This window comes from Haliotis asinina, chromosome 7, assembly GCF_037392515.1.
Source record: "Haliotis asinina isolate JCU_RB_2024 chromosome 7, JCU_Hal_asi_v2, whole genome shotgun sequence".
NCBI lineage: Eukaryota > Metazoa > Mollusca > Gastropoda > Lepetellida > Haliotidae > Haliotis > Haliotis asinina.
The window spans coordinates 6,859,922-6,871,057 of NC_090286.1; the positions used below are offsets into that span (position 1 = coordinate 6,859,922).

General features: G+C 35.4%; 1 protein-coding gene across 1 annotated transcript; it reads right to left on the reverse strand.

The window, feature by feature from the left end:
• Positions 1-64: 64 nt before the first annotated feature.
• Positions 65-11,136, reverse strand: LOC137290980 (peroxiredoxin-like 2C). Its single transcript, XM_067822213.1, has 7 exons — positions 10,930-11,136; positions 10,506-10,542; positions 10,174-10,205; positions 8,477-8,530; positions 7,863-7,971; positions 4,830-4,958; positions 65-3,053 (listed from the first exon to the last, which is right to left on the reverse strand). Exons 1-7 carry the CDS (start codon positions 11,122-11,124, stop codon positions 2,926-2,928), a joined length of 684 nt encoding a protein of 227 aa, XP_067678314.1. The 5' UTR covers positions 11,125-11,136; the 3' UTR covers positions 65-2,925.

The window sequence follows — 11,136 nt, forward strand, 5'->3', positions numbered from 1 at the left end:
CAGAGGCCTAATATCTCACCTCATAACTTGAGTTCTTTAATTAAAAAACAAAAAAGAAAGAAAACAATAAATAAAATACTTTATTACAAAAATTTCATCAGGTTTCAAAACAATAAATGGACTTCTCGACTGTATTATAGCTTCATGATTTACATCCCCCGCCTTTCAAATTTAAACAAACATAAGTCCAGAAAAGAAAGCTTACTGAAATATTTGTTGACATCTACAAAATATAAAATCTATAACAGTGTTCAATTGCCAAGTCAATCCAGACTCAAGCCATTAGTTCATTGAATCTCTCAGATCTGGAAACCAGTTTTCTGTTGAGTGCCAAATCAAAATCTTCAGCTGCTCGAAATTAATTAATCAACTTCCTGCGTAGTTTGTATTGACATTTTCGATGCATACATCTAGATCTAATACATTTAGATTAACATCATGCAGACTTTTATGTTCTAATGATCATGTTTACAAGTACTGATCTACCGTCATGCATTGTTTGAAAGTGTTCATAATTGACTGTAGAGAAAAAACAAATTTCAAATGCATATTTCTTCAGACAAATAACTTCGATTCTTAGCAGAAAATGCTAAACATTAACACTGGAAATAATATGTATTGAGGAATCTGAAATAGTTTTGAACAATAAAATTATTTTGTTTTATTGAGTTACTTGATTTTCTCGTAGTAATTGATGTATTAAAAGTCAATGTCTTAGTGTTGAACACCCAGTGTTGAGATTCTTATCTAGGATTACATATGGCAAATGATAAAAAACATCAGGTATCTGCGTTTCAGTGGGGAAAAAAACCCTGAATGGATCGGAAAGGTTTGGCTTTTCTTAATGATAAGCTTGAAAAAGAATTATTAACTATGAAAAAACTCACTGAAACAGGAATCATTCTGTTTGGCTATAAGAACTGCTAAGTTTTGGCCCCTGTGTACTGTAAAATATATTCACTGAATTATAACACACATACTATCATTGTAACAAAAGAACAGAAAAAAAATATACCTGTATATACCTGAAATGTAAACTGTAAGTCAAAATATATGCTTCAAACAATAACATATAACTCTTTATTTCACAGTTATCTAAAAAGTTAGAGCTATCATACATAGTTTCTTTGTTACATGTCATGTCCCCACAATTTTAGAATAATTTTTTTCAGAATAATAAAATTTATCAAATAAAAACAGAAACAGATTTAAATCAAATAAATAAAAAAAGTGATTCTGAGCTAATATTGGTAAAATTGAAATTTGTATACATGTCAAACTTATCTGCTTTCATGAAATATCAGATCTGTGTAATGTACTTTATCAAGAACCTAAATTAAAATGCCAAATCATAATGAATATTTTTATGACATCTTTAACTTTCATGTTCATCATCAGGAAAAGGATACTGTATTTTGTACTGACGATCTATGAATACGTCTAACAGAGTCTTAACATACTTCATATCACAGAAGACAAAAAGTGAACATTCTTAACTATTATATACAAACACCAATGTAAACATTAAGAAGATATGGAAATGAAAGTATCTTCCATTATGCGCGATTCATGTTTTATATCATGTTGAGGATGTTTACCTATGCACTAAATGATGAGGACTCAAATGGATCCCTCATCATCAACCCTGTTTATTTGCCGACAAATAGTGGATCCAAATCAGAACCACTTTGCTCTGTCTTTCTATTTCAACCTGATGCTTATTCCATTGCCTTGATAATTATCTCACCACCTGCGATTATCCAGGTTCACATATCATCATTTTCTTGTATGAAACATTCCAGAATCACTTGCCGCCTTAGCCTCGCTTTGAGTTCGGTTTTAATCAGACAATGCTAAAATAGATATCAAATCAAATTATGATTAAAACAAGTGGCAATATGAATAGTATTCAACTGAACTGGTGACTAGTGTTATAGGCTATTAAAAAAGTAGCGGATATTCCATTTGTGAGCATACCACTAGCCAATGTGAACTGTATATGAGAAAAAGTAATATATATCCATACAGATGAACCATTTCCAAAGGAAAGTTTAATTTGAGATATTTTCCCCTTATTTCTCTTCATCATCTGTTTCCTACTTGGCACATCACTTGCATTTAATCAAACTTATAAATCCAATATTCCCTATGTTTTTTAATGGTATATTTGGGACACTTTCTCAATAAAATACAATTTCTTGGGTTCCCACTGGAGTTTGAAAGTTTTCTCGCAATAAAGGGATTCCTCCAGTTATCTAAGTATTCAGGTTAAAGAATATTTCTTAAACGGGTACCTGATTTGATTACATACATCAAGGGTTCACATCTAAAATGGAACCTGACCTAATTTGAATGTTTTGCTTGATGAATTACTTTTGGTTCATGCATGAAGGAAATAAAACTAGTGATGAGGATGCTGAAGGATTCTGTCATAGTGCGAAGAGATGTAAAACAATGGATAATTGTGATGATGTGACCTTTTTCATTGTAACATAAACAATATGGCATGGTGTTATGATGCACATACTGTCACAATAATATGAGCCTCAGATATTTCCAGGCCTGTAACTGAAATGACAAGTACAGTTACGATCACATGGCAAACTAAAGTTTAACAACACACGTCAAAATTATAAAAGTTGTCGTACATTTGTTGTCAAACTTTTGTGCCATAACTTTGATCGTCATGTCTCAATGGTCATGTGACACTGAGTATCATAATGTTCGATGGAAAAGTCGTTGAGAATGGTGACCACACCTATTTCTCAATAACAGTTTGTCAACTCTGAAAGTGGTATTGGTGGTAAGTTGTTGGAATGTGCACATTCTCAAACTGGAGTTGGTGACTGAAACTTTTGAGCAAGTTATCATTGGAATGAAACTGTAGGACGGTTTTAGATGTACTCTGGTGCTGTGTAAAACTCGTCAGAGTTCAAGGACACGGCGGTCTTTGGGGAAGCTGACATTCTGTACTCCCGCAATTGTAAGCAAGTCATTGATTTTAGCATGATCCGTGGCATTCTGATCAATATGGGCGTGGTGAAGAACATCTCCTGTAACGACAGAATTTGACATTAATATAAAAGGACATCAACATGCTAACTGCTCAATGATCAATGAACTGAAATCATGATTGAAGACTTGCTTACACATAACCGTGACAAGTGTATTGTTACTATGCAAGCAAGAAAAGACAACTCTGTAAGGTGAGTATAGCCTCTCTGACAATGATATCCAGTTTACCTGATTTATAACACAATGTTCCCATCCATATAACCTTAGCTCATGTTGAACAAGTCTCCACACATTTATTAATTGTGCCTTGTTTCATGACACAATGAGAAAGATTCATGTCTTATCATTGTTATAAGTTTTCCTTTCTTATTCCCAGATAATGTGTGGGCATGTGTAACTATAACAGATGTACACAGAATATTGATTTTCTGGGGTGACTTTAAATAATTGTGCTGTGACCAAACAGACAGAGACCAATATTTCAAATATTTGTTAGAAAACAAGAATATGGTTGTGTACTTTCAAATAAATTGTATTGCAAAAATTTGCAATTCAGGTATCCATATTGTAAGACACACTGCAATATACTGGTATCTTAAGTGTTTGACAGCATTTGTATGCCCATCTTGTTTTCTACAATTTAAGTCAGTGATCTGAAAATTAGGTTGCATAGTCAGTTTTTCTATACTACCCATCTTAAGTTCAGCCTCTGAAAGACTCACTATATGTTACGTACATGTAATGGTTACACTGAACATGAATTTCTCCTTTTAACTTGGGGAAACCAACTGCAAATGTTATGAAGATGAATTGAACGAGGATCATGCATCAGATTGCAAAAATGCATGTGCAAATATTGTACATGTTAACAACTGCGTTTTGGTGTAAACTTTTGTTTAGAATTTGCCAAATTTCATGGACTGTATTCACTTACAGGACTCATGACAATCATCTTTTTAACCTTACGAATCTGTTTTATAATATATCAGTTCACGTGTATACCTTTAACCAATATGGAATATTTTGCAAAATCTAGTTTAGAACATTTCATTGAACTAAGTGGTTATATTTACACTAGTGAGTCTAAACTTTTGATGAGTAGAACAATTTCTCTTTTATACAAATTACAGCATTACAGTAAGTTGTTTTGTCATTGAAAAACAAAGGGAGACATCTGTTGTGAATTAAAGTCTGTGCAGATCTTAATTAAAACCATAGTCATAATCTCAAAAACTTCACAGAAGTCCCAAACCCAGTAAACCAAATTCTCAGAAAAAAATATTGAAATGCCTATCGTTTGAAAAGCAGTATACCTGTACACCAAGCAGTCCTGTTCAACACTCAATTATCACAGAAATCTTGGCTGACTGTTTATATGTTTCAGTAGGGCTCACGGAACAAAAACAAACATCAAATGTACATGAACCCATGTGGAAAATGTATTTATCTTACACCTAAATGTTTCTCTATAATTTTTTGACGAACGAGGACAAATCTTTCTGTAGTCATCAGCAGATTTTGCAGGCAAGACAAACAGATTTTAGAGTTATCTCCTTTCCATCGATTTGTAATTGCAAAACATTGGTAATTTCTGTACATCATATGTGATTCGCTGTTATTCAAGATAAAGAACTACCACCCCAAAATACCAGATGATTTCGGCATTCTCAGTGGAGTAGATGGAAAAAGTTACTCGGTTGTAAGTAGGGGTGCATTGAAATTAATAGAATAATGCTCAGCCCGTCAGGAAGGGGCACTTATGTGTGAGGTATGATAAATGTTATGGTATAGTAGAGAGGTAAGGATGGGTTTACCTGGTCCCAAGATGAAGGAACCGCCTTGCTGTTTGACGTCTCCATTCCTCAAGCGTGATTCCTGCTGCATTGCTCTCCAGGTGCTGCGCAGGATGCCCATAATAATGCCAGACTTGACGTGTACACTCTCTGAACAAGAAAAGCAAGTCAGAGATTACTTTTGAAAACCTCTTCATGTAATTAGACACAAGGTGGATCCCCAGATGGAGTAATTAGACACAAAGTGGATCCTTTGCTGGAGTGACTAGACATGATGTGGATCCCCAGGAGAAGTAAATTAGAGTAATTAGACAGGAGTAGATCCCTATCTGGGTGATTTGACACAAGGCGGATCTCTAGCTGGAGTAACAAAACTAAGTAAATAGACAGAAGGCAGATCCAGAGCTACAGTAAATTGATGCGAGGAACCCCAGCCAAAGTCATGAGACACAAGGTGGAGTAATTAGACATGAGGTTGATTCCTAGCTGGAGTAATTAGACAAAAAGCAGAGTAATTAGGCAGGAGGTGTATCCCTTGATGGATTAAATAGACAAGAGGTGGATCACTAGTTATTAGACCTGAGCTGGATCACTAGCTGGAGTAATAAGACACAAGGTGGATCCCTAGTTGGAGTAATTAGACACAATGTGGATCCCCAGGTGGAGTAGTTAGACACAAGGTGGATCTCTAGCTGGAGTAATTAGACACTAAGTGGATCCCTAGCTTGAGTAATTAGACACAATGTGGATCTCTAGCTGGAGTAATTAGACACAAGGTGGATCTCTAGCTGGAGTAATTAGACACAATGTGGATCTCTAGCTGGAGTAATTAGACACAAGGTGGATCCCTAGCTGGAGTAATTAGACACTAAGTGGATCCCTAACTGGAGTAATTAGACACAAGGTGGATCCCTAGCTGGAGTAATTAGACCCTAAGTGGATCCCTAACTGGAGTAATTAGACACATGGTGGATCTCTAGCTGGAGTAATTAGACACAAGGTGGGTCTGTAGCTTGAGTAATTAGACACATGGTGGGTCTCTAGCTGGAGTAATTAGACACAAGGTGGATCCCTAGCTGGAGTAATTAGACACTAAGTGGATCCCTAGCTGGAGTAATTAGACACAAGGTGGATCCCTAGCTGGAGTAATTAGACACAAGGTGGGTCTGTAGCTTGAGTAATTAGACACATGGTGGGTCTCTAGCTGGAGTAAATAGACAAAAGGTGGGTCTCTAGATGGAGTATTTAGACACAAGGTGAGTCTCTAGATGGAGTAAATAGACACAAGGTGGGTCTCTAGATGGTGTAAATACACACATATCCCTAGTCGGAGTATTTAGATACGAGGCAACTGAAAACATTTGAAGACACACCTGCAACACCATGTGTGGCGGTTTTCGATATACGGAGCAATTGTCTTTATTCCATTTAAGGAATGTGGTCTCTAGTTGGAAGCTGTTTGCCTTGGAGTTTCAGTCATTGATTTCAGGCATATTATAAGGGATCAGTAAGAAGGTACAGTGAGTAAATATGTCCAAAATATATATAACATGTGACATTGTGTCAGTAAATATCTTAGATCTTTCATTTACTTTAAAATGTGAAAATCAAGATGCAATGGCTAACACAGTCCTAAAATGTTTTATTCACTCTTCATTTCAAGTGTTTCAGGCTGTCAACAAATTCCAAACATGAGTCAATGGGGGAAAAATAACAAACAAAAGAAAATTTAATAAACACAAAATTACCTGCATGAATGTATTGTAATTCTTATTACAAGTTCTCCCATTCTTTGGACTTGTGGAAGGGACTGATTAAATGTTAAACATTTTATTTGATGAAGTGGTATTTTTTAGGTCCAAGTCAGCAGTGTTGAAATGAAAAAAAAAGTTTAAACATAATTTTTATCCCAGATATCCCTAAAAAATATGGGTGTTGTGAAACTTTTTTCCATATGCATATAGTTAACAAGTTTTTATACATAAAAATATGAAGTCATTATGTAAAAAAAATTGACAAAATGAAAAGGTTTTGGGGGTTTTTTTTCAATGTTTTTATCCATTTCAATGGAGCATTTCCAAACATATATAACTGTGATTTGATGGTGTGACAATGTTACCCTACTAGACAAGCAAAACAAATATCATAGGTAGTGCCAAATCATAACAAAATTTATGTACTTTTCACTCTGCTGTCTGCGACATTCTCCACAAATCCAAAGCCTGCATCCACTAAAATTCTATTTTACTAAGATGCATCTACAAAGATCAGCTAACTACAGATGATAACACAAAGAATTATTCTGAGAGCGATATTCAGGCTGCTTGATCATATGCACAGAAGTTGAACACTGAGTGACAGGGACAGTGGGGTAGCCCAGTGGTTAAGGCATCTGCTCATTACACCGGATGCCTGGGTTCAATTCCCCACTTATATTTCTGGTGTTCCCTCCAAGATATTGCTGGAATATTGCTAAAAGCCTTGTAAAACTAAACTCACTGTCATGATTCTAAATAAATGGAAAAAAATGGCATCTCAGACAGTGTTTGATATAATCGAAGGCCCAGCGCCAGTTGTTATTGTATCAGGTAGGCAGTTTCAAATATCTGCAGGCCCTTGTGGCCTTAAGTAATTTAACTGTCTTTTTTTTGCAACTGTTTTATTTCCTTTGTCAACATTTGGGAATGATTCATGTTCCATAATGTGAGGATAACTTTGTTTCACTTCCTTGCATTTCAGTGCTTTGCAAACAGGAAAATCTTTAAGTTTTCAACAAATAAATATGTCTCTCTGCGCCATAGGGGTTGATCTTGTAGAAACAGTGTGAAACAGTGTACAGTGTAGTCTATGATATTTTTTATTGGTTTGACAAAATTGGCCTGTAGATTCATTCAGGGCATGTAGGTTTTAAAGCCTGCAGGTGGCAGAAGGCCCTGATGGCCAACTGGCAATTAAAGTACTGCAAACACTTATCTCAGATATAAATTCTGAATTTTTACATGCAGAAATAATCATGTACAACCCTATGTATGTGAGAAGAAAGACGGGAATTACCTTGAACCTTGCCAAAAACCAGGGATTCCACACAACCCATTGCCTTGAACAACTCATAGTTCGGGTCACAATATACGGTGTAATTCAGGCCTGTCACCTTCTTAAATCCCTGTTACCATGAAAACAAAAGATAAATTATTTTCTGAAAAAAACATCAAGCAATTAAGTCATTTCTTAATCACGTTATCATTCACATTTGGTACTTTCCAGACAATGAGTAAATAATTTTTCAAAAATTCAATATGTATTTACTCCCCAAGTTCAAGTCAGTTATGATTTAAAAGCCAGTGGGTAATTAATTTTTTTAAACCATTCTATATAAAATGCTGTTTCAGGTTATATTCAGCTGGAACTGATTATGATGTATTTTTTAAAAACAAAGTCCATTATTCAGTCTGAGCACTCCACTTAGTGGTTCCCTTAATATAACATAAAGCGCAAAATTACTTTTGTTACATTTTGTTGCATACAAAACACTGTCAATGCTTCTTACTATTGAACATATGTAACATGAAAAAGCATATAAAAGTGTTATATGTTATGAAACACTTGTGTTGACTGTCCTGGCCTCATGTACCATGGTAACCAATGGTACCCTATAACGGTCTACCTACCTTAATCAAATTGTGAGGTGATGGAGCAATGATAACTAGACGAACATCAACTTCCTGCAACGAAGATTAATGAGGATACAATCAAAGAGATTCATCAAGAATTTTATGAATTTCTCGTTATGAAATCATAGTAAGAATGATATTATTTATACAAATACCTTCGAATTACTTGGTCCAACATAACAGGAGTACAATTTATAAAATTTGACCAATTGTAAAGCAATTCAATAACTTGGTCACAGATTATTAAAAATAATTATTATCTGAAAAAGGAAGTTAGTTATGGGAGACTGCCAAAACAGTTAAATTGTCAGATTTTCATGAAGTATTTGTAATGTCACGTCACTTGCATGTGCAACCTGGCCGATGGTGCCTACACATCAGTTTACCCCACTCATCAAGCTGAGCTGTGCATCCCGTCACCACTTTTCCTGGTAATGCATTGCAATTAATGTCTTTCACACCAGTGTACATGTATGTATTCACCTACTTGTGGTAGAGTTCACTAGGTTTGTGTACATGGAGCTCTCATCACTACTTTAGTTTATATAAGGGAGATAGAACCGTTTATGATGTTCTAACCTTTATGTATGCCTTCTTTATTTATCAGGGTTTTTACCACATACACAACTGAACAAACTATTATCTACATATCCACCAATACCTATTTGCAGTATGCTCTTGCTATACATACATTCAACTTCTCTGGACCTTCCCTTAAAAGATAGTGATAGTAGTTTATATATCCAAGTATTTGGACACTTAGGTGCTGATCAGAGGCAAGATGACAACCTTCACCTCACACTGGGAATTGTGCTTTCTGACATCCGTTTGGTTAGGTTAAAGCTAGAAGAGACTTTCACTAAGTTGGAATAACTTGTACCCAATCCATTCTCTTGAATAAATGTTTAAATCAATGAATCCAATCATGTTATAGCTGAACATGATCAGTAATTCCACACAGTATAGACTGCTGTGTGCATGTCAACATGCTACCTTGTTGTCAATCACTGCATTGTGGGATGACATGAGGACTGAATCTGGGTCCTGATGGTATTTCTTTGGGTTCTTTTAGTCGGTTTGGTCTTTTGATCACTTGAGGTGTTATTCTCCCTGTAAGGGGCAGAAACCAGTCCCTTAACACCTCCCCCTCCCCTCAGTAGATGTCACCAGGCTATTTATGGCCTGACCCCTGTGTTTGTCTGTTACATCGAGCTTACTAAGCTAGTTAGCTTTGAATCTAGTGGCTTGTTGTTGTGTTTAAGGTACAGGCTCATTCAGTTGATTGAGCGTATCCCTATCTTCAATAAGTGGTTGAATCTAACAGTCACGTTGTGCCATTACTAACTATTCTGGATAATTTTCTGTCCAGTCTCCCTGGTTGGTGGGTGGCCCTGGTGGCACTAAAATTTGAAAAAAGTATGCATTTTTTGTGCTGGTGTTTTATTGAGAACAAATTTTGAAGATTGCTGTGAACCAATGTGATTAACCCTAAACATGAGTTTTTGGGTGGACTGTGGATATCCTGATGGTGTATTTGACACATATGGAGAGACATGATCAAATCCACTTATCTCTGGAAGAAGATCAAAGCAACAACAATAATGTGAGATGGAGGGTGTATAATCTCAAAAAATCTAACAATTTAAATGTCATGGCCTATGTGCATCCCAATCATGATCAGTCAGGAAACTTACCTGCAAATATTCAAGCGGAATAATTGCAAGATCTGAAGAATGAAAATGAAAGGCAAATTAAACACACAACGTTTAAGATGAAGGTGTGTTAAAGACTATGAATGTTAATTGTTTTTAGATACTTTCAACAGCATATGCTGCCATTAAATAGCTATGAAGTTCCCTGAACATCTCTATTTCCATTAAATTTACATCTAAATCACTCTCAAACTCTGCATGTACTAACTTCCATAAATTGTTTCCATCAAAGATTAAAAGGTTTCGGTTAAAACAGATTGTTAAATATAGGCAATATTCGTTTTATTGATGATGATATATTGGTGTTTACCTACCATCTGCATACTCTTGGCAGACAAAGTCAAGTAGATGCTGCAAGAATAAAATCAAACAAAAATTAAAGACAGCTTGTTTAACTTGATTATCTACCAAATGAAACAAAATCACCCCCATATGATTTATCCTATTCTTGTTTGCTTCAGATTGCTCATTTCTAAAGTACAAAAGTACACTTCAAATAAAATCCTTCTCAGTGTTAAATTTGCCACGATGAATTTACAATTCACTTTTACTTTAATTTATCTTTAAACAAAAAAATCATGGTAAAAATCTCCTTTCATTTTCAGACTTTGCATTCAGATAAGATCAACACATTCCAAGAAACCGACTAAGGTATATTTAAAAGAGGATGAGACTTGGGACGTCTCTATAGCAACGCGTCATCAAACATAAATATTGCCATGTGCGAATGCTACTTACTCTTGTAAACACAACAATTGTTTTTTGTTTCTTGTAAATGTCCCCAAAACGAATTTTGTTTCCCATTTGGTCAAAGACAAACATATCTCGACATTTGTCAAAATTGATTCTAACTTCGGCCCTCATGCCACGAGACATCGATATTTCTTCATCCATCTCCGTCGGGGCTTTCTTTTCTGGTTCTACGTCGGCCATTTTGAATACTCT